This window comes from Festucalex cinctus, chromosome 21 (genome assembly GCF_051991245.1).
Source record: "Festucalex cinctus isolate MCC-2025b chromosome 21, RoL_Fcin_1.0, whole genome shotgun sequence".
In the NCBI taxonomy this organism is placed as follows: Eukaryota; Metazoa; Chordata; class Actinopteri; order Syngnathiformes; family Syngnathidae; genus Festucalex; species Festucalex cinctus.
Genome location: NC_135431.1, coordinates 3,883,141 through 3,907,182, shown reverse-complemented (window position 1 = coordinate 3,907,182; position 24,042 = coordinate 3,883,141). Strand labels below are relative to the sequence as shown.

The 24,042-nt window shown below is 41.7% G+C and overlaps 2 protein-coding genes across 3 annotated transcripts; both read left to right on the top strand.

Moving 5' to 3' along the window:
• Positions 1 to 1,587: 1,587 nt before the first annotated feature.
• On the top strand, positions 1,588 to 5,469 carry LOC144010494 (protein c-Fos-like). Its single transcript, XM_077510831.1, has 4 exons — positions 1,588 to 1,889; positions 2,004 to 2,144; positions 2,989 to 3,096; positions 3,194 to 5,469. The coding sequence occupies exons 1-4, from the start codon at positions 1,767 to 1,769 to the stop codon at positions 3,767 to 3,769; spliced, it is 948 nt and encodes a 315-aa protein (XP_077366957.1). The 5' UTR covers positions 1,588 to 1,766; the 3' UTR covers positions 3,770 to 5,469.
• Positions 5,470 to 12,538: 7,069 nt separating this feature from the next.
• jdp2b (Jun dimerization protein 2b) lies at positions 12,539 to 24,018 on the top strand. Of its 2 annotated transcripts, none has more exons than XM_077510833.1 (5): positions 12,539 to 12,729; positions 13,623 to 13,666; positions 22,109 to 22,330; positions 22,866 to 22,970; positions 23,069 to 24,018. In XM_077510833.1, exons 3-5 carry the CDS (start codon positions 22,136 to 22,138, stop codon positions 23,258 to 23,260), a joined length of 492 nt encoding a protein of 163 aa, XP_077366959.1. In that variant the 5' UTR covers positions 12,539 to 12,729; positions 13,623 to 13,666; positions 22,109 to 22,135; the 3' UTR covers positions 23,261 to 24,018. The 2 variants fall into 2 exon arrangements, with proteins under 2 accessions (XP_077366959.1, XP_077366958.1); XM_077510832.1 differs by having other exon boundaries at positions 22,106 to 22,330.
• The last annotated feature ends 24 nt before the right edge of the window (positions 24,019 to 24,042 follow it).

Sequence of the window (24,042 nt, the reverse complement as noted above, 5' to 3'; positions counted from 1 at the left end):
ACGCAAAGCGGGAAGACACTTTGTCACGTTCGCTTTTTGGATGAAGGGACGGAAGAAAAGGAAGACAGAACATCTAAGGAAGGAAATGTGTGAAAGAGATGAGAGTTGATGGAAGGAAATAAAAATGGAGAGGAGAAAGAATGAAAGGAAAGGAGGAAAGGGGACAAAGGCAATAAAGTAGTAGGAAGGACAGAAAAACAGATAATGGATGGAAGGAAATAGATTGTATGAAAGGTTGGATGGAAGAGAAGAAGTAGCAAGGAAGGATGGATAGAGAAAAGATAGAAAATTAAGAAAGATGAAAGGATGGAAACAAGAACTTGTGTGAGTCACGTGCGCGATGCGAGCCCGAGGGCAGTTGGACGTCAGTTTGAATTGACAACAGAGGGCGTTTTTGTCCAAAATGTCCGCCTCCTGATGAATTCATCAAAACAGATGAATCCTGGCCCCATTTGATCATTTTTGCGGGCCAAGCAGTGGCATTTGATTGACAGTTGAGTGGGGGGCGTGGTTTCAGTGCCGGCAGCGGACACGCCCACCGCATTTGAGAACCGAAGTCTCATTTTACACACTGGGCTTTTTTTTATAATTCAAATTTAACAGCGTTGTTTGTCAAACTTAGACACACTTAATTTAATGTTTCACAAATAATTCTAACGTAGTGTTCACCATTAAGGTAGTGTATAGACTAATTTTGGGCCAACCTGTGTTGAACTATTACATTTTTCACTGCTCATTTCTTCTATACTGTGTATTTTGCCAAAATTATTTGTATTGCCCCTTTTGACAATGTGAGTCACGTGACGAGATTTGAGTCAGCAGTATCAATAATATATAATAATGTGGTCAATTAACGACACCAATTATTCTTTTGTTGCGTCTTTCGCCGTCTCAAGCGCCCCCTGCCTGCGCCTGTGCGCCCCTGCTCACCGGAAGTACCATATATGGTGCGAAGGGTCCATTCTCTATTGCCGTTTTTTTTTGTGTGTGTGTGCTCATTTTTCAAAACGTAAATAAGACGAATGGTGTTTAATTTAGCACATTACAGTTGAAATGAAGTAAAAATAAAACAATCGTGAGCACGTGACGTTGCTCCGCGCCGTTGCATAAGACAGCTGTGCAAAAAAAAAAAAAAAAAAATGACGATTACGGATGGCTGACAGAGCAAAGAGTGTTACTGTTAGGATTAGGACGGGCTCGTTGCTATATATTGATCATATTAATGAGAGGTCGCTGCTGCATTTAGAGGAAAAACAGCACACGGGTCACGTTGCAAGCACAAAACAGAAGCTGCATGCATTAACTGACGTCATTCATTCATGACGAGAGGGGGCACCCTTTTCACGTGGTGGTGCGGGGGTGCCACCTTGAACAAACCTACTCTAGTTCCATTGTGTGCGTATTAAAAAACATTTTAATTGAAATTATGATGAAATTGATGCTTGTTATATTCATGTGCTACGGTGACAGAAAAGCAAAACCAAAACAAACATCCCCCGCACCGCAACGTTTTGTCCCCACCGACCCGAATGGTTCGCTCTCGTACGTTTCATTCATAAAAATCCAGCTCACTATAAAAGGCGGGTCCTGCTCGCCACTCGCGACACTTTGTACCATTCATCCAACCTGGCAAATGGAAGATAAGTAAACGCTCTTCTGCAGGATTATCGCTTTCTGTCTGTTTTAGACGAAGCTAAATTTGTATTTTTTTTAAACCTTTGTGTTTATAGATTCTTAAAAAAAAAAAAAAAAAGTGAAAAGAAATCATGCACCCGGATTATTCGTCGGACTCGTCGACATCCAGCTGCAGCACATCAGCATCGCCTGGCGGGGACAGTCTTGGCTGCAGCAGCCTGCATCCTTCCTCACCGGCAGCTGACAACGAGCAGGTCAACAAAACAAAAATCACTCATTGTCATGACTATGACACTTTGCAAAAAAAAAAAAAAAAAAAAAAAAAGACACATTTCCTCCCCCCTTTTTGTTGTTGTTGTTGTTGTCAGGATGTGGACCGCGGTGCGTCGGACTGCCTCGTCCCCATCTCGCCGGGTCGCAGGCGCGTTTCGCCTTCCAAAGGCAGGGGCCAAACGCGTTCCAACCAAAAACCCAAGACCCACGGCTGCAAGAAAGGCCACAAAGACAAGGTATACAACTGGACGTTGCAATCTGTCGTGCAGAGGTGTTATGAATATAAACATATATTTTTTAAAGGACGGTATGTGCATGTTAATAATGCACGTGCTGCATGCATTCATCATCCTCATCCTCATCTGCAGCGTTTCCACATTAGCATTCACTGCATGGATTTAATGTCGCTGCTCTATATTCTCATCAGCAAAAAAAAAAAAAAAATCCCCCCACCACTGGAAATCATGGAAACGATAAACTGCTCCTGGGTTACACGCAGATGCAATTGTAAAACCGGTTTGAATATTTTCAACTGTAAAAAAAAAGGTTAAATAAAGTACAAGTTATGACCATTAATGTGATAATAATAGTCGTAATAGATAATAGTTTTGTATTGAGATACGAGCCCGTGCATTGAGTGCACTTCAGAGCCTTACCGCTAGATGGCGACAAGTTAAGTCCCATTAGTTTCCTTGTAGTGGAAGAAAGATGTCGGTTGGTGGCGCTAATGCGCAAATAAGCTGATTTGCCAACTGTAAATTAATGACACACCTCCCGGACAATACATTAGGTACAGTTGCGTTTTTGCTGGTTATGCTGAGAGCAAACATTATGGCTCTGCTTCGTTTTTGTTATATTGTGAGAAAAAACAAATGAAAAATGCCCACAATCTGTAAAAGTCTTACACAACTGTGGACTTTTAATTTTAAAGCTTATTTACTCATTCAATTTGAGCTAAACTCCAAATGTTACTATTGCGGAACATCCTACTTTCTCCACTTGGGAATACAGATGCACATTTTTTTTCTTGAAACGTGTCCATTTGCCTATTTATTTATTTTTTGCTTTTGTCGTCTGCAGCCTTCCAAAGAAGAGGACGAGAGGAGGAGGATTCGCCGTGAGAGGAACAAAATTGCCGCGGCAAAGTGCCGGAACAGGCGGCGGGAGCTGATCGACACCCTGCAAGCCGTACGTGAGAAGAGAGCAAGAAAATCATCTTTTTTGTTGTTGAAATATTATCTCCAAAGAGCACATGAGCATGCCCGCTTTTCTCCCCCTCTTTTAGGAAACTGACCAACTGGAAGACGAGAAGTCGAACCTCCAGTCGGAGATCGACGAGCTCCTGAAGGAGAAGGAGCGACTGGAGCAGGTTTTGACCTTGCACGAGTCCTCCTGTAAACTGGACAAGGAGGACGAGGACGACGTCGCAATGCTGTCGCCCGAAAGCGCCGCCATGGCCGAAGTCCCCGGCGTCCCGCCCGCCGCCGCCATCTTCGGCAACTCCGACATCCTGCTGTGCGCCAGCGTGGACGAGGACGGAAACGAAACCTTGGTGGACGACCTGGACGATTTGGTGCCCAGCCTGGAGATGGAGATGGAGGCGACGACGTGCGAGGACGGGGAGGCGGCCGGGGCGTTCGTCCCCGACATCGCAGACCTGAGCGGGCCTCTGTGCCTGCCCGACTGGGAGACTTTGTACAAGTCGGTGGTGGCCGACGACCTGGGATGTCTGACCGGGCCGCTAGCCGCGTCGTCCGGCCAATCGTGCGGCCGCTTCTCCTTCAACTTGGCTGACATGGACGCCTTGGCGGAGGGCGGCCTGGACGACAGTCTCAACTCGCCGACGCTCCTGGCGTTGTGAATGCAAAACAAAACAAAACAAAACAAAAAAAGCTTATGCAATGATCCATCCAGCGCGATACTCTACCTATTCTCGAATACAGTCAACCTCCGTTTATCACGGGGAAAATAAGCCCAACCCACCCACAATATTCGACCGTAATGCTTCAAAAAAAAAAAAAAATGTAATTTTACCCTGAAAATACGCTTTACCAACTCATTAAAACATACTTAAGCGTCCTAAAACACGTTTTAAAGTCATCCTTACTGGGGATGTAATGATATGCGCGATATCGTGATATTAAAACTGCCACAATATCATTGTCATGTTCACGATATATCAATGCAACACATCTGTTAAAAAAAAAAAATATTCAGGTTGATTTCCATTTCTGACGATCTAGCACCCTCTGGTGGCTAGTTTTTTCATGCAATTTAATTTTCATTATGGATGTTTTGGCCCTTCTATGTCATATGAAGGGGAACGTAATATGCTTGTGAAGTGAGTCAATATGTGAAGGAATAATAACATAATAATAATAAAACATAACATTGATGTTATGTACAAAAGCACAATATTGTGCTTATTTTTAGCATGAGCTAATTTTCTCTTTTTTTTTTTTTTTTTTTACAATATTGTGTCCTTTTTTAAATATCAGCAACCTCCCCACAATATCGAGATAATTATCGTATCGTCGGCTTCATATCATGATAATATCCTATCGTTTGGATATTGTTACATCCCTAATCCTTACCTTCTGTTTTCACTCTCTCATTTGCAGTTCTCCAAAATATTAATTAATATTTAAACAGTAAAATGTTCAAACACAGCCATATTGTCGTGGTCTGTACCTCCCGAATAGGTGGAAAGGAATCTGCATGCACTTACCGGTACTTTCATGGCTCAAGAGTTCCTTCTGCACCGAAGCATTGACCTATTTCCACTTGCTGCCATCTAGAAAATCGTCCCGACTTTCAATCTTGAGGCGACATAATGCCGCACGGCTCCCGCCGAGTGAGAGGAGAGGCGGAGCTTGACTGCACACTTCTCAGTCAACGGAGCGTTTGTGAGATTTGTTCTCAAGCTATTTTCAACCCTTTAAAGTGGTTAGTAATGCTGAAACAGAACAGAAGGAGGTGAGGACAGATCAATCGTATTGATTTGTGAAAAACATATTGTATTTAACATACTATACAACATAAAGTTAGCTTATATACTATATAGTATATAAAAATATATATTGTCAAAAAAAAAAATACTGTGATATAGCGGGGGTTCACTGTACTCTTGCTTCTTTTGTAGTGCGTTTGTGTTGATGATGTTGACTATATACAAATATATTATCTATATGGCAAGGCTGAATTCTTCCATTCTGGTGGTGCCGTTCTCCGAAACGACAGCTGCAAAGAAAAAAAAAAAAAACATGCATGCAAATATATCACTTCTAACAAGCGTGTTTTATCTCGTCACTGTAACGTAAAGCTGGATCGATCCGTGTACTTGCCGTAGACCAAACGTGTGATGTAACAAATACAAACACAGGGTGACTTACTTACGTTGTAGCATTTGACGTGTAACGTGTATATCTTGCCATGTGATGTCACATTTCCATGTGAATGTTGCGCCATCTCTATTTTATGACATAGTTTATTTTTGTACGTATGAAAAATAGCCAACAAAAAGGGCAAGAAATAAAAAGATGACATGTTGTTGAAGCATTCCATTGTTGCGCCTGTCACTGTATGTCGCTGGTATTAATAGATGAAGATAAATTATTTGTAACACATGCATCATCATTTTTCAGACCACATCTAACGTGGTGAACAGAAAAGCTTATTTATCTTAAATAAAAAAAATATGTTAGTCTATATTTTTGTATATTTATTATATTTTTTTTATTGACTACATCAAAATGGATCATTCATGGCCAAAACAAAAAGCCAAAATGAGTACATTAACTATGTAAAATAGTTAATTTTAATAATAAAATATCTTCTAATTTTCTTTTTCATTGTATCATTCAGAATTAAGCAATAATTTAACAAAAATGAATGCTAAAATGTCAATGTACGGCGCATACATTTTATTCATTTTTATATTTTTGTAAGTTTATCAGGTACTGTATATATTTTAATATATATATTAAAATAGGTCGTTCATGGATGAAGTAAAAACAAACTAAATGGGTTAACAATGTAAAATAGTTTCATAAAATAATTCAAACTGTCACTGTTAAAAATCACTGAACCAATTATTAAAACAAAAACACATGGTTAAATAGGCAAATGTGTAAAATTGGTTATTTATTCATAACAACTAATCAATTATAATGAAATAAATACAAAACACAGTACTTGCGATTTTCACCAAAAGGAGCTAACTTGAAGCTCCACAAATAAAACCTTTGTCGTCAGAGTCATATTTAGTCATGGCATATTTAGAAACAGGATTATATAAAATTTATTTCTGAGTGGGAGCTTGATTTAATGACTTATTCATCGGCCTTTTCGGCGCTCCACATAAGACGAGCTCAGCGACGTGCTGACGTCACGGAGCGAGCGGCGTGCCGCGTCACTTCTGTTGACCAAATTTGGAGGGAGGAGGGCTAATGGAGGGTTGGGGCTGTTTTGTTCCCATGGCGACAGCTGTGTCGTCGCCGCAAGAGGAAAAAAAAACAAAACAGGGAGAGTTTCGCTCTCTCTTTTTAAACCGAATGATAACAACAAACAACCACGAGTTTCGACGAGGATTTCAATTGTCATTTCCCGTAACAGCTTGTCATATAGTACGGGATGTTGGATTTTGATGATAGCAAAGAACGAACAAAAGGCGGCCACGACGCCGTGTGAAATGGTGCGTTCAAGGTCACCGTGTGATTAAGAACATTCGATCCATGCATGCGCCTACATACAGTTATGCTGAATAACGTAGTAACTTTTACACACATTAGGTGGCGCTGCAATCTTCACGGCCTGCCACATACTAACAACACTCTTAAGTACTGTTTCAAAATCTTACTAGCAAATATTACAAACAAGTACAACAAAAGGTTGATTTTTCAGGTTTGCTTACACAGTTTGTTTTCCCCCATAAGTATTTGTACTTCTGCTTGAAAACAGAATGTGTGTGCTTTGTCACCACTACTATCTATGGCATCTTGCAGGTGTCCCTAATGTTATGACTGGTAGGTGCACACATATCCCATTTATACAATTGACTGTTTTCCGTTTCCCATTTTTAGCAATGATGGACAGAGCTTGTCAGCGTGGATGTTGTCTGACTCACTTGCTATCTGCGCTGCATTTAACTTTTTTTTTTCTCTTCATTCCAAGCCCCCACCCACTCCCCAGTCTTGTAGCGAGACGCTTCTCACCTCTGCTTGGCATCCCAGCAGCAAAACAGCACACAGCTGTAGAAGCCGCAAACATCACAACATGACAGTACAAGACGGCAATGCACAGTGGATTCGTTTCACTCAATAGGCAGGCAAGGCATGTAAATACATTGTATATAAAAGTCTACATACCTTTAGCTTCTAAGAGGGTGTGCACACTTGTGCAAACACATTGCCTTAGTTCTTTCTTGCTCCCCTCTCAAAAATATTTCATTAAAAAAAAATATATGACATTAATGGTGCAAAACATTTTGAAATTATTTATATCAGGAGCACTTGGCATTTGAACAGGGGTGTGTAGACTTTTTATGCCCCTTGCAAGCAGTGAGCCAAAATTCCCTCCGTGGGATGTTGATATTTTTACAGCAGCTTAGCGGAGCCCATCGTCAATCCTTGCGGTAATTGCACTGCTGCATTGCCTTTATTTTAGCTGGATTTTAATTGGAAATGGAAGATGAAGTCAATCGATTTCATGATGTGATGAAATTGGCACACTGACTGTGTTTGGATGTAAACAGATGCCAAGAACCCCATTTTAGCTCATGTAGAATAGAAAACGACCGTGCTTTGTGTTTTAAAATGGACAGTTGCGTCATTTCAACCCAAACAATTAATTTAACAAACGTCTGTTAGCATAACGCTAACGTATCATGTGAAACGCCATTGACGGGCTACCGGAAACTAGCATAGATGTTGCAGCGCAAGTACAGAAGCGGCGATGATGAACCACGATGCCGGTGGTTGACCTCACGTACGCGCCATCCACTTGTGGCGAGCGTGACGTCGGCATTATTCGCCGTGTCAGGTGAGCCCCCCACCCTCCAACATGTTCACGTCTTCCCGAGGCCCCGTGACATTGATGAATCCATGTAAATATAGCACTTCCCTGGGAATGTAAGAGCAAGCAGGAAGCGGCACGGTCGGGGATGGTGCATCACGATGAGATAATGAGATGTGGAAAGAGTGACGAATAATGTGAGCAAATATCAGACAAGCGACAAGAGGATGGAGAGAAGTTCTTCAACTAACTAATCTTGCTAATAAGACAATTCGGCCTTCAACGTACTTACAGCATTTATTTTATTTTTTTTGAAACCATCCCACCAAGCATTCATGCTTTCAAGAGACCTAGAACATTTCTTGTTTACTTTAAAAACAAACTATTAATTCATTAATGAGTATTTTGTGTATTTTTAATTATCTAATTAATTGATTTATTACAAATAAATTAGGAAAAGAAAGAATTGTACCTTTACATTACATTATTATTTTACTGAAAGTTTTTTTTTCTTTTTTTTATTGTGATTCTGAATAATACAACCCAATCAGTTTGACAACTCCAAACTCCCACTTTTAATGTGCAAAACTTAATTTTCTCATTTTCTCACCGGAACAAAAAAATAAATATGAAAACAACTCTTTTGTTTTTGGTCCCTTCTGTTATGAACGGACGATTCTAATTTCTTAAATATTGTGATAAAATATGTTTTACTGAGCATTTACACTTATTATTGAATAGTGTAACACCTGTGCAATAATCATGCTGTCTAATCCGTGTCTTGTTAAGGCACACCTGTGAAGTGGATGGAGTACCTCGGCAAAGGAGAAGTGCTCACTAACGCAGATGAGAATTAAGAACATTTGAGATCTTAGCCTTTTTTTTGAACTAAGAAAAAGTTCAGCTCATGCTATTTTGTTATTTGATAATTGAATTTCATGCAGGATCAACATCCACCCTTATGCTTACCCGTCGGCCTGGATGGGCAAACGTGGCAACTCAAGTCATCCAAGGCTGCCTGCCAACTTCCCATTCTGCCCTCCGTCGCCGCTCTTATGAAATATGAAAACATTTTCAAATGTGCAAACGGCGTCTGAGATGATCCCGAAAAGGAGAACAAGAAGAAGGAAGGAAGGAAATCGAACGGGCCGCTTACCTTATTGTGTCTGCAGTTGCGGTGAAGAGTGAGTCAGGACGGGACGGGACGGGACGGGGAAGGATGGTGTCTGGCACGATGGGTATTTCCCAGAGAGGTGATAGCGGATCATTCTGCAGAAAAGACATTCGAAATCATCGTAATCGCCGGCCGGGAGGCAGACAAGACTAGAAGCAAATATGAATGACTTGCTCGTAGGGCCGACACTCACTTGAAGAGGGTCCTTTCTGGTATGGAGAGTGTGAAATGTCCGAGCAAACACCCAAAAAAATATCTATATATTTATAGAATATATTTATATACTTTTACGCCACTAATTTAATGGCCCTTACTTGGAAAGCCTGTACATTCCAGTCGCAAAATCTAGCATTAATAAATGTAATAATAATGCATATATTTGTGGAGACTCAAGTTGCATTTTACAATTTAAAAAATGTGCAGAATTTCACAAGTTACTTCTAGTGTAAAGATTAGATAGCTCTTAATGTCATATGAACACAAAATGCACTGAGCTGTCGCCAACGTCTTACAAATGCAATTATGCCATCTAGTGGCAGAAAAATGACCTCTATAGAAATCAATATCACACGTTTTCAACATTCTTTATGGTATTTCTGTATCAATAACAAAAAGATGCCATATCTCTATTAGTTCAACATTTTTTCCCACTTTTATGTTAAGAATATGAACACTTAAACCTAAATATTTTATTGTACATTTAGAACACATACAAAACTTGCAATTAATCATGATTTAACTATTGAAGTCATGTGATTATCATTAACTATTAAAAATTTTAATCGGCTGACACCCCCAATATATATATAAAACCAAAACACAATTTGAAAAAAAAAGTTATCTTAACAAAAATACAAAAATAATAATAATAATAATAATAATAATAATACAAAATAAAATTGAAAATTTAGCAGCCATAAGCACTAATAATGGGTAGTAAAGGGTAAGAATGGGTAGAAGGTACTTTTTCAGTCCAAAACTGCATCTTCACTTTGGCTAGTTGGCAGGCATGACCACTTTAGAGCGCCTCGTAGTCAGCCGTGAGTGCACGCACGTCACGGTGAGAAAGGCAGAAGAACCAGAACGTGGGTGGGGAAGTCTGATTTGAAAGCCATCACGCGTGCGACCTGCTACACCTGCTGCTGTGGCTGCTTTAGAGCGCCTCGTTGTCATGGCATGGAAGAGCCCTGCGACTTGTCGGTATATCTTACAGCCACCAGTCTTTTTTTTTTTTTTGGCAAATCTCGTGGCTTAAACATGCAGTTGTGTGTCGGGTATTTGAGAGTACAGTCTGTTTTTGTTTTTGGCACGGTTCATATTTTTGAGATGCTTGTGAAGCCGCATCTACGTGACATCTCGGGCAACTTTACTGCACTCGGGGTGGAATTCTGCCAAAAAAGTTCTACCTGTGACCCTCTTGTCCTCACTAGGAGAGTTACTTGAGGCCAGTTTGCCGATCACTTGTGCTTTCTTAAGGTTGCTCGCTCGCTTGCCGCCTCTGAAATGTGTTCCACGTCTATGTTTGGAGTGACTGTGACGCACGCACACGACCCCCCCCCGCAGATGGGAGACATAAATCACAGGGGAGCCAAATTAGAAGCTTAAAAAAACAAAACAAAAAAAAAAGGGGAAGAGAGTGGGAATTTTTTTTTTTTTTGGGGGGGGGGGGGAATAACCCGGTGGCATGTTTGGGTGGAACAATTGAGCACAGTTGCAAGGAATGGCAAAATTTAAGTGAAGAATAGATAATTAAATGAAAGAAATTTGACATTTTTCCATCTCTAGCATGTGGAAATCTGGTATGTCCAAATATGGTCATTTTCTTTTTCTTTTTTGTAATAATCAATATTATTGTCCGTCTTCATGTTATTTTTTATGCATTATTAAAATATTGAAAGTAGCATTAGAACAAATCTGTGAACTATTGAACTTGAACACAAAACTGCGCCTCTTTGCCTCACCCTACGGGAATCGTGCAGCATTATGTCGCCTCAAGATTCAAAGTCTGCATGTTTTTCTGTTTTTTTTTTTAGACATTAACAAGTGAAAATAGGTTTGATACATTCGAATATGTTAAAAATACAGAAGGAACTGGTCAGCCACGAGGTCATTTGCATTTGCGCTTAGGCAGCTCATCATCTTATTTATTGCATCAGTCAAGGCTCATTTTGTAACTACAACATTTTGCTTTTGTGAAGTAAGCTACTAAAGCAGGTCGGCATGCTAGCAACGGGTCCAGCCATTTTATTAACGACAGCGTCATGAATTGGCAATTTTTTATAAAATTAAATTAGCGAGTTGGTGTTGCTATGTCGGTGGAGGTTTGGTAATTCAAGCAAAAAACTATAAAAATCAAATTTTTGGAGATTCAAGAATGTATATAAAATGTTTATCTAAATCGTTATTATAATTTCCGTTTTGCTACACAAATTGACAAAGCATAATTCAGCTCTGTAATGAAGTGCTGCTTCCAAGGGTGGAAAAAAAATACAATCAAAGCTTTACGGTTGCTCAGTCTGCAGGAGCTTCTAGTGAGTCCAGAAAACTCACTAGAAATGTTGGTGGTGGCTTCTTAAAAACGAAAAAATCACTTTGCAATGTACGCCATACTGTGCATGAGACAGAACCGCTGCCCCAAAACGCGAGTGATTTAAACCAGAGAGCTTTAATGAAGACACATGGGAAGTGTGAAAAAAAAAAAAGTGCTGAATACTGTTATGTCTTCATCGTGATGAATCACAGCAAGTGCCGTGATATTTTCTTTACCATGTCTCAACACTAGAGGAAAGCAGAGGCCAAAAGTTGCACTCATGGAATTTTCCTGAACCGACCTTAAGTACATCAGATATACATTATATTAGGTTTTCTCTAACAACACCGAATTGTGGCTCAAGCAAAACTTACTACTTAAGGAGAGTTTAAGCAAACAAAGACGGCGGTTTTGCCTCAAGTGAAAAAGACCCTGGCGGGATTTATAGCATCAGAGTTGGCGGGCCAGCTGCAATAACATGATTTCAAGCTGCATGTGAGGTCGAGCGTCGTCTGTGCCAGTCAATGGAAGGCGCGCCACCAATATCGGCCCATGAGGGGGGCAAATGTGGGTTAAACATAGCAAATAAAAATCCAATCAAATAACTCAAATGCTACATAAAAGCTGCTCCCTCCCCAGAAAAAAAAAAAGAGGAATAGACAGTCCGTTACAATTGTTTTGGAAGGGACTATTATTATTCTGCTGCTGTTGTTTTGTTGTGCTTCTCATTTAATCATCTGATATCGCCGCTTGTTTCTAATGTAGGCTGTACTGGGCATGCGCGTCAAAAGTTTTCCTCTCAGGCTTGTGTATGTTTTGGGTTGCTAGGGGGCGGGGCCGGCCGTCCTCAGCCCCGCCCCCACCCGTCCTCTGGCATTATTCTCATGCACGCACGCTTACGTCTGGCTCGGCCACTTCCGCATTCCACAGCTCTCCCAGACCTGGCCCACTACTTAAGCGGGCTGATGCAACCACTCGGGCTAGTCCCTGAACCCGACGCCGAGTCCTAAAAAAAAGAAAAAAAAAAAGGAGCACGAATCCCGCATTTCGCTCACCCCGTCCGGATTGTTTTGATTTTTGTTTATTTTGTTCGGGCGCACAACAGGTAAGCGCGCGAGCCGCCGCCTTCTTGTGTCGCTAGCGTGCGTGTGTGTTTTTAATCGACATGTCGGTTTGTAGAGCAGTGAGTTAGGTACAGAATGTACAGTATTTTTTATGGCTACTTTTCTTTTAAATAATACCCGCCATATGCTTAGCGATGCACTGAAATGGCAAATGTTTTCCGACTTGTAAACTTTCCTGTTACATGGTCGTTACAAGTGTCACGAGGATGATGGTTGCCTCACACGCCGTTACCGTTGCATGCCTGCCTGTTACCTCTAATTACACAACTTACGTGGGTGGGTTTTTTTTTCATTCTTTTTTTTCGAAACACTGCATGTGTGTGTCGGTTATCCCGCTCGCGAGGACAAGTTACGTAACGCCAACACGTCGCAGGATGACGGCAAGCGAACTTCCACGCTAGCCCAGACTCCGCTCACTTTTGCACGCGTTTAAGATTCAAACCGATGAAACAGCGGAGTTCAAACGCAACTTTGCAATAGTGTGACGTCACGTCGATAGAGACAGGTGTAACCTCGCGTACGGCTGGCTCGTCTGGCTTATTACTGTTAATACACGTGCGTTACGGAAGGATTGTGTTTGAGGTTCCTTATCGTCAAATGTCATGTTTAGTGTTCATACAGTTGTGCGAATACATTTACGTACCCTGGCAGAGTTTTTCATGTATTAATCAGGCAAAACATGTATTTTGTTTTGAATGAAATGAAACTATAATGCATTGCAGAGTAGCACAATCAAAACAGAAAATAAACGAGATGGTCACCAATCGACTGTGAATATTTCACATATTCAGCGAGGTTTACATGCAAAGTGACAAACTTGTCAGACTTCTGCGTTGAATTTGAATGCTAATTAATCATCCCAATTTCTCCACAGTGTGCGAACACAGTTGCACCATTGGCAGAAGAAGTTCTCTTTGAGTGAGTATTGTGTGCACTTACCAAAGTTTTTGTATTTAAGCAATCGATTGTGGGACAGCGTGACTAAAGCCCACTAACGGTTTGTGACAGATGTCTTCATCATAAGTCTGTAGATGACCTCATGAATGATTTAAATGACCGTAACGCTCTTGAGGGCCTGAATGTTAAGGCCAACGGTGGAAATGGGAACGATGACGTCGATGGCAGGCATGCATGCGCCCCCTGCAAGTTGAAAGGTTCAGCGTTTTCCAAATTTGCGACTCTCCAGCTGCTCCACGCCACGCTGGGGTGGGGGGCAGAGCTTGCGTGACGCATCTTACACCCCTTTGTTTCTTTATTTATGTTGTTGCGCGTGTCCCAAGGCCCCCCACCCGAGCCGAGCGCCTGCCAGGGCACATCCATAGGATAGTTTTGCCATTAGAAGGAGAAAAAAAAAAAAGCGGGAATGCTGGGGCTGAAGGTGCTGAGAGGCTGGACGTGGGCGCGCGTGGTTTATTTTAAGTCGAAATGCCTTCCAGTGCGTCTGTGGGGAGCTGGAATTGCCGGGCTGCACCGCAGTGCACACAGACTGCAGACGCATTGCAGGCGAGTCAGCCAACTATACAACAGCGAGCTCAGCTCGCTGATACTAACGGCACTGTTGAGAGAGCCAGAGAGTAGTATGCCATAATATTCGCTTGCTGAGGGTATCGCATTATCAGTGTGGCATTGTTGGCCCCCGTAAACCTTTCCACATGTTCTGCAAAGACAGGCACTGTCTGTCTGTTTTGATTATTGCGACGAGAGCGTCACGGTGGCCTCCCGAGAGCAAATAGGGCAAAAAAACAAAAAAAAAAACAACCTTTCATCAGACGGATGACGAAACACAGGACAAAGTATGAAACGACATTAAATTGACAAGCGTGCGTTACATAATCCCCAACGATTGCTTCAACAGGCAAGCAATAAATCACATTTTCTGGCCTGGGCTTGGCCAGTCAGTATCTTCCGAACCGGATTTGTCACGAACCGCCGCATGTTTGAAAATGGCTTTTTTTTTTTTTTTTTTTGGTCTGCCGTCGTTTAATCCACATCTGATTCCGAGACTAATCCGAATTTACAGCGCATTGTCTGGGGGGGGTGTCGTAAGTTTATGAATCAAGCGAGACCACCCAAGATGCGGAATATGGATGACTTTTTGAACCAATCGCCCGGGGTTATGATAGTTTTGGAATGTTCATTTTTTTGTTTCATTTTGAGTTTTGTTGCTGAAATGTAGTTAATTACTTTTCAAGGTGGTTTTATCCTGTTTAGTTATTTAAAAAAATGCTTAATATTAGTTTAGTTTTAGTATTAGTTTTTTTTTTTTTTTTTTTTAAAGCATTCACTCCCAGCCATTTTCACCGAAGCAACCCCCTTCGCCGGCTGTTTTCCTGGATTTTGACTGTTTTTTCAAGGCCCACAGAATATTGTGTTCTTAGAATATAGCTAAGCTACATCATTATTCCCAAATCTTTTTAAAACAGTGTGGAAAAGAGCTTTTTGCAACATGGCCCTGGTTGATCTCTTATACCCTGCTGCCACCCTGCTGGCCGTTTTTGTAATCACTACCAATGCGCCAATCATTCTCTTCAGTTCAGAGGCTGCGTCAAAGCCTTCTGTATGCTCTAGAATAAAAATTAAAACGTATATATACGTCTTTGGGAGCATGGTAATATTTAAAATAGAACCTATTGATACGTTTTTGGGAGCAAATGAGTTCAAATGTGTATTACTTGTGCACGATATTTAATAAACACTATGGTAAAAAGAAAAAAAGGAAATTTTCAGTATAATTATAGTTTTGTAAACATAAAATGTAGTTTCAGTTCGTCTTTGTTTTTTAAAAAGTATTTTCGTTTTTATTTTATTGCGGTAACGAAACTGTTTTTTGAATTTTAGTTTTCGTCTTCTCGTTAGTTTTCGATAACTAATATAACCTCAATGATGGCGGAGCGAATGTTCGCTAGTTGAGCTAACCTCCACATGCACCGAGCGTGTGATGGAGAAATGACGCTGTCATCATTAATATCCATTTTTTTGCGTGTGTGAAATTGCTGGCGGGGAGGTTTAGTCATCCGCCGCCTTCTAAAAGTGGCAGCTGGTTCGAGCCAAGCCCGGGCTCAAAAAAAGGTGAAATTAAGACCGTCGGCATTTTCTGCTAACGACTTCAACGCCCGCACACAAACCTCGTCGCATTAGGCCTGAAAGACGTTTTGCCGCATCTCGTTTTGTCCTGACGCGCCAACCAAAACAGGCCCCGAGGGCTGGTCGGAATGTCGAGCGTGTATATTTGGACCCGTCCTGTCCTCGAGACAAATTCCCCCGCTTTGCTCGGAGTATTGCGAAAGGCTGTAAGTCAACACGAACCGGGCGCAGATGGTAATGATGATGGCTGAGACCTTGGCCGGAGATTGGGAGCGAGCGTGCCTTGGCCCCCGGCCGGCCCCGCCGCTCGAGAAGCAACATTTCATCCAGGCGAGGTGCTGCTGCTGCTGCTGTGTGGGCCTTCGCAAGGTCCGACTCACTCAAAATGTGATTTTTTAATTTATTTTTTTTAAACTTTATGCTGGCTGAACAAGTCCATTTTGGAAAGGGGTTTTGGTTTTCCCATAAACGGCCCGCTTTTAAAACAAGAGTCTGGCATCTTTGTGTCAAGGTCAAGCCAACAAAATACATTTTTGTTGCCATCGTAGTAACAGGTCTTTTCAGGACACTTTTTTTTTTTTTCTTCTCAGCAACCTTTCATTGGTGCAACATAGCGGAACATGTAGCTGAGTGCTGATTGGCTCATAGATTTGTCACTTAAATACGCAAAGAAAAATCATTGAATCATTTTCAGCAGTAAAAAGTTAATATTTTGTCGATAATTAATGTAGTAACTTCATTATTTTTCATGTCCAATTAATACCTTTAAAAAGTAATTTTTCTACTTGCTGTCAACTGATGATGACATCACCTGTGCTGAGGACGTAGGTAACGACCAATTAAATCAATCAAACCCAGAAAACAGATGAGACATGATTGGCTGTTTCCTACCTCAGCACAGGTGATGTGATCAGTCGACAGCAAGTAAAAAAAAATACTTTTTAAAGGTATGAATTGTACATGAAAAATAATGAAGTTATCAAATTCACCCTGGACAAAATATTAATTTTTCACTGCTGAAAATTGTTTGAATTAAAGCCAGAGAGAATTTTAGCGTGATTGTTTACAAACTGTGTCATAGTTATCCTAAATTCATAGGTGAATTGCACACTTGTGATGTCATACTTAATCATACATTAAATCATTTTTCCACACGGACTAACTTCACTGCAGACTCACGTGGGAATAACTTTGCGCATCACAGATACTACAGTGTAAAATGTGAGGATGGCCACCCCAAGTGGACAAAAGCAATATTGCACTTGCGCCTCACATGCATCTTTTGTATTATATGTATTCTAATTCTCATTACTCGAATAATCAAAATTGAAATGACATTTTCGTCATGGCATAGTCGGGCCCGGTCGGGGTGTGAAATGGAACTGAACTGTACTGTTTGCTCCCAACAAGCATATTTGTTGAGTGTAAGCCTTCACTGCAGCGGGCCCACTTTCTCGAAAGAAAAAAGGTATACAAAAGTCATGAGAGGCCTTTGAAAGCGTCCCTTGTTGGTCGCCCTCTCGTCTATAGGGGGATGCGGATAATAGTGGTCCTTGCTCGGCTATTGGGAAGGAATTCCACAGCCCCTGCTAATTGTTCTCAGGAATGGCTCCGGAAACGGAGCGAGCTGAAAGTGAGCCGAGGCTTTTGGCGAGCGGTTGGAAGGTATATATACAGGACGCAGTGTTGCGTGCCGCGGCTCGCGTCAAGCCAGATTGGTTTTGGGCCGGGGCCAGAAGGGACACGGCGCGGGGCTCCTATATTTCACAGCTAATACATGACATTTCTTGGCGTGGTCCGTGTCAGGGCCGCCCACACCAGCGCCGGCCCTGTGTAGCTGTCTTTGTTTGAGGCTAGCGTGCGTGCATGCGTGCGGCCAAAAAGGCAACGGCGCGGGCCCTTTTTTTTTTTTTCCTTTTTTTTTTTCTCTGCTCGGCTGCAAAAGCACAGTACCGCCGTTGCATCATCATCAAACGCTGACCGCTAATCCTCGCCCGCTGCCGGCAGGAGAAAATAGCCATCATTCAGGTTCAATCCTTCGCCGTGTGCGCGTTTTGTTCCGCAAAGAGGTTCTTCTCATGCTCGAGTCCAAAGGGGAATTCATCAGATGGAATATGTAACATAAAAAAAAAAAAAAAAAAATGACAAGCCAGGAGGGCCTGCTAAATGTGTCGTTATGATGTTCTAACTTTTGCACTGTCAATAACTGGAGTGGAATGGAGCAGACTTGTGGTCTTGCCCGACGAGCATCAAATAAACAAACGTTTGTAAACACAAAATGTGACTTTGCGTTTGGTCTCTTGAGATCTCCCTAATCTGTTGGCATTTCTAGGTTTTTGGGGTTGGTGAAAGATTATGGTTTTGTAAGCCTTTGTGGGTGGGTGGCAGGTGGTGGTCTGGTTGGTGCCGGATTTCACTTTGCTTCATCTTTCTTTCCTTTGATCTTTCCTCTGTTCTCCCAACATTTTGAACTTCACGACTCTGGCAAGACTTTGAAGTATCCGGTGAATGTGAAGGTTTTGGGATTTTTGTTAGGGTTCAGGTGAATTAATGAGCACAAACTCACACACGTTTGTCTTTGTATTATTGTGGGGACTTCTCATTAACATAATGCCTTTCCCTAACCTCAACCATGAAAAATGATTGCCGACTCCCATTCCTTACCCTAACCCAATTCAAACCTATAAAATTCTTAAACCAAGTCTTGGCCCTCAAAAAGAGGTCTGAACTTGTGGGGACCACAACAATGTCCCCACAATGGTAGTAAAACCTGGAACAACACACTTGTGTATGGGCCCCACAATGTAGCAAAGACAAAGGCACAGGCTGTGCATTTGTGTAGGATGGAAAAAAGCGTCAGTGTTTCCACATGAGATAATACTCCCGTGCACGTCCCCTATTTCCATATGCGGCACACAAAAATAAGATGGCGGCTAATGATTGCGTCACGCTGCGTTCTGGCAACACTTTCCGTACTACTACAGTGGAACAACCGCCACGCTTGAACATGATCCTTCCCCGTATGCTAGTCAAGCCGTGATTTCCTCGCGTTTACAAGACATTTTTGGACTGCAGATGTGCCTTTTAACGCTGCTGCAAGAAGATTACATTATTTTTTTTAAGACATATTGATAATCTTGGGAGGTCCCTGAACTTTCTTTTTTTTTTTTTTTTTTTTTTTTAGAAATTAAGAATGAAGTTTATTGTCTTAGATTAAAAAAAAAAACAAAAAAAAACAAACAAAACCTTCTACATCTTGAAAAGTCTGAAAAATTGTTCAATAAGCATTAATGCTTTAAAAGACATGACAACAAAGTCAAGCCAAAAAGATTTGATGGCAATATTCCCCGCGCCATTTTTACTAAAAATGAGTATCGGTTATCGGCCTCCTTAACTGCAAATAATTGGCATCGGCCCTGAAAAAAATCATTATCGGTCTATCTCTAATCTTGGTAATAATTAGGGGTGTGAATTGCCTAGTACCTGACGATTCGATTCGTATCACGATTCGATTCGATACCGATTAATCCCGATACGAATTTATAAGTCGATTGTTGCGATTTTTTTCCATTCAAATTTAGAAAATACTAATCAGTAAGCTTGTAGAGTGTAAGATTTATATGAAAATGTATTATTTATTTATCTGAAATTTCAGTCTTATAGAGGTTGTAATCTGTTTCATGTTTGAACAGCATTAAAATAAAATATTAAGGCTTAATGTTCCATTCATATAACATTCTTCCATGCTCAAGGTGTGAATCCTAAAAAAAATAAAAATAAAAAAAATAAAAATAAAATCGATTCTGCCGATTATTGAATCGATGCGAGAATCGCGAGATGTAGTATCGCGATATATCGCCGAATCGATTTTTTTTAACACCCCTAGTAATAATGTTTGTAAAGTTGTGATCCAATTTGATGTTGTGACAGACAGTGCATGGATTCATCCATCCGGCCTGCTTTCTAGTAGCACTCGGCTCCTTCCGCATTCGCTCGCATATGGTCCGGCTCTGCCTGGTGTGCAAAAATGAAAAGTCCTTGGCGCCCTCTCCATTCCGACAATCCCTCGCGGGAGTTTCATAGAGAGGCAATTTTGTCTGAAGAAAGATCTTTACCAGAACTGTCTTGTTCCTTTTCCTCTCCAGCAAAAACAACAGGCGGCTGCCAAGTGGCGTGTAAATGGGAGTTATACATGAAGTGGGCGAGAGGGAGAAGTCCAAAAGAAAAAAAAAAAAAAAAAAAAAAAAAAGAGGAAAGGGAGGGAGGAATTAAATCATGAAATGCCTCATTTGACACTGGCGCGGCACTCCGGTTCGTCCTCGGAGCGAATAAGTCATGCAAGCCCGAATGCGCTTGAAAGGAGAGGTCACGGGAAACGCGAGCACACACAGGTGGACCGTTAAGTGGTTCCCTTAATAACACATAAAGTTGATATTCAAGTGAAAATGTGCGCGTTTTGTTCGCCTGCATTTTGGGCTGCTTGCGAACGTGAATCCAATTCTTCGCTTCTCTTGCAGTGCGACTGCAAAAACGCTTTGGAGCGGTCCATATGCAGGGGTGGAGTACGTTCGAATCGAGTTACATAACCTTCCTCTATGGCTTATTGGCTTTTTGTAATGGATCAAGCCTTATAGTGCGGCAGGGAGGAAGAAAAAAAAAAAAAAAAAAAGGGTCTAACTTACCATCCATCCTCGGCTGTCAGCTCGTCAGCCTGCAGCACAGTCAGCTGTTTTGAGCGCGTCGCACAATGCCGCTCTTTGTTCCTTCCGTCTGAGAGGGGCTTTGTTCGGCTCCCGTCCAACCTGTCCGGGCACGGAAGCGCTCGCCAAAAAAAAAAAAGCTGAGGAGAGAGACAATTGGGAATATAACTGGCAATGTCAAGTCATGCCGGTGGCCTTTGCTGCGGAATCTCTCAAATCAAACGTCGTGTGATTTGGAACATGTCACCGAGAGCGACGCAAGAGCTCATTTCACTTTACAGCTATAGAATAGTTTCAGAAACTACAAAATTTTCCCATAGACTAATTGGACTAACTGGATTTTGCACTTAAAAATATTGTCGTTCACTTGGAGTCACCATCCTCTCGTTTCTCACTGTAATGTGTGACTTGGAGTGGGCGTGGCATTGAGAGGCGGGGCCAGGCGAGTGACGTGGGAGTTGGCGTTTGGATTTCAAAACAGCCGCAGTTGGAATAAAATTCTGTTGAAAATACAATCGAACATAATGCCTCGGTTGTGTGCTTATTATGCGGATATTTTGTTCGCAGTTATGCGATTAATCGTTTCAGCCATACCGTCAACTGAGGTTGGACAATATGGGCAAAAAACAAAATATTGATTGATTTATTGTTTTAGTCATTCTCGACGATTATGATTTTAATCAAAGTAATATACCCAAAAAACATTAATTTCAAAATTTCATTTCTTCAAAAATAAATCTCGTGCAAAATGTTCCGACAATAATGTATACCGTTTTGTTGTTGTTGTTTTTTTAACATTTTAACGTTAACCCAACATTCATAACGTGCAATTTAAAAATATTTATTCATTTATATATATTAAAATTATTATTTTTAATTTATTTGAATTCATATATGATTTAATACATTTACAATATTTATATACATCTTAATTTCAGGATAATTTATCATATTTATATATACACCATGATTTCACCATTTAAATAATTTTCAACAATTTAATATTTAAAATAACGGTGAACCAAATTAATTTGATTTATTGCCCAGCCCTCCTGGGTGTAATCCGCCTTTCGCCCAAGTCACATGGCAACAAGATAAGCAGTTGAGAAAACGGACGAATGAATTGTTCTAACTGGTCCAAAATTCGCGTGTCTTGAAATTGAAGTCAAGCTGGATCTCACTTGTCCCATCCGCAACATTTGTTCCTCATTTGCCTGTCAGATATTTCTCATCTCATAATATACGTTTTCAAGCTACACACACAAACCCAAAAAGTCAGCAAGGACAAAAAGAGGGTTGCGCTGCATGTTTGGCTTGTAAGCGCTTGCTGATTGTGGATGTCAGCGTTGAAATCATCTCTTGGAAAAAACAACAAGCTGTTGTTATGGAGATGTTGGACGACAAGGACAGGAGACGGTTACGTAGCGGCCAAAAAAAAAAAAAAAAAAAAGTATGATGTCACTTGTCAGGTGGCTGCAATATGATAAAGAACAGATGCATGACACCTGAAGACAAAGTAAAAAAAAACAAAAAAACAATAAAAAACGATTGTCTCTCTTTTTTCTCGCAATAGCAGCAGCGGCGGGCGGCGGCCGAGTCGGACATGATGCCGGGACAGATACCGGACCCTTCGCTGGCGGCGGGCTCCCTGCCCTGCCTGGGCCCGCTGGCGGGCATCTCGGCCACCACGCTCACCGACCAGCTCAAACTGGCCGACTTCCACCAGCTGGGCGCCATGTTCTCACCGCTGCACTTCCTCGGGAGGCTGGGAAAGAGGCCGCTGACCATCAAGACGGAGGTAAGGGGGAAGAGAAAAAGGGGAAGCGGCACCGGATGACGTTTGTTTTAATAAGCAAAGGCAGAAACCGGCTTGCGCTAGCAGAAGCTACGGGCCGCCGTGGGGATTTAAAAAAAAAAAAAAAAACGCCAAAAATAACGATTGTTGCTCAGTTACTCAACTTTATTTTTAGCACACAACGTTCTGTCGAAAAGCCACATAAATGAAAATATGTCAAAAATATTCTAGATATGTGAAATTGTTAGTAAACGTGAGAGAACAGCAAGAGGGTGAAAATTAGACCTGTCAAAATTAGTCAATTGATTAGCAAATTTCACTAATCGTTTGGAGGTTGTTATAGATACGTATGGCTGTGCAATTTCTGCTAAAAAACAAAAAGTTTGGGAGGGGGAAAAAAAAGAAGAAAGAAACATGAAAGCTGAGGTTCACTGAAAGGACAAAACTGTGACCAGTCCTGGACAAGCACTATAGAAAACGGCTGAATGCGATATTTGATGCTCTCAAGTCAAAGCTTGAAAACGTGAATGCGTTGCAGATGGACGAAGACGAAGAACGGAGGAAACGAAGGCGAGAGAAAAACAAAGTCGCGGCGGCGCGATGCCGAAACAAGAAGAAGGAACGAACCGACTTCCTTCAGAGGGTAAGTGAGTTCATGAATGACACAGCGACAAGCGATCACAGGAGAGCAGCCGACCCCGGGCAACATTCACAATCATTTTGTTTTTTGCCCGTGTTAAGGAATCGGAGCGTCTGGAGATGGTCAACTCGGATCTGAAGGCTCAGATCGAGGAGCTGCGGCTGGAGAGGCAGCAGCTGATGGTGATGCTCAACCTCCACCGGCCCACCTGCATCGTCAGGACCGACAGCGTCAAAACCCCCGAGGGGGAGGCCAACCCCTTGCTGGAGCAGCTGTCCGCAGACGCCAAGTGAAAGCCAGTCCGCCTGGCGCACGTCCCCTCGTGCCAATTTCACATTTCTAAGCAAGCACTTGAGCTCCAAGCTGGACACTTTTTTTTTTTTTTTTTTCTTGGAGACTCTGCCCACCACAGACCCGCGCTTGTCCCGCTAACAGGAGCTGGCTCTGTCCACGCCAAGACTGGAATTTGTTTTAAATTCCAGGTTTTTCTTGATGACACCTGCTGTGCCTCGTCACCAGTTACCAGCTCCGCATCCAAACGGAAAACACACAAAAAAAGGGACCAAAGGGCACCAGTGGAAAAGACTGATCTCGTGTATGCGTTGCTGGCCCAATATAAAGTACAGGTGTAGACTTTTAGCATACTATACTCAAGTGCAAGTACGCCACGTGTTTTTTTGTTTTTGTTTGTTTTCGTAATGACTCGCACATGCCGCCCGCCGACGACGGCAGTTAGCGGTTGATCCGACTCGTGGTGACGCTGGCGTCATGAAATAGCACATAAAAGGCGAAACGAAATAATGTTTACAGCCACGTCCGTCTGTCCATTTATTGTACTTGTTTTCTACGGCTTTGTACACATCAAAACGCGTCGCTTGACGCGATTGTGTCTCTTGTCATGTTGCGCTGTTAAAAACAGCTGTGAAAACCAGCGTTATTGTTGATTTTTTTTGTTTTTTTCTCAGCTGAGCAGTATTTCAATGTCTGGACATGTATCTGCCATTTATGACTCTGTTACCCTGAGTAGATTAAAATCTATTTTCTAACGACAGGAGCCAGTCTTTATCTCTTCATT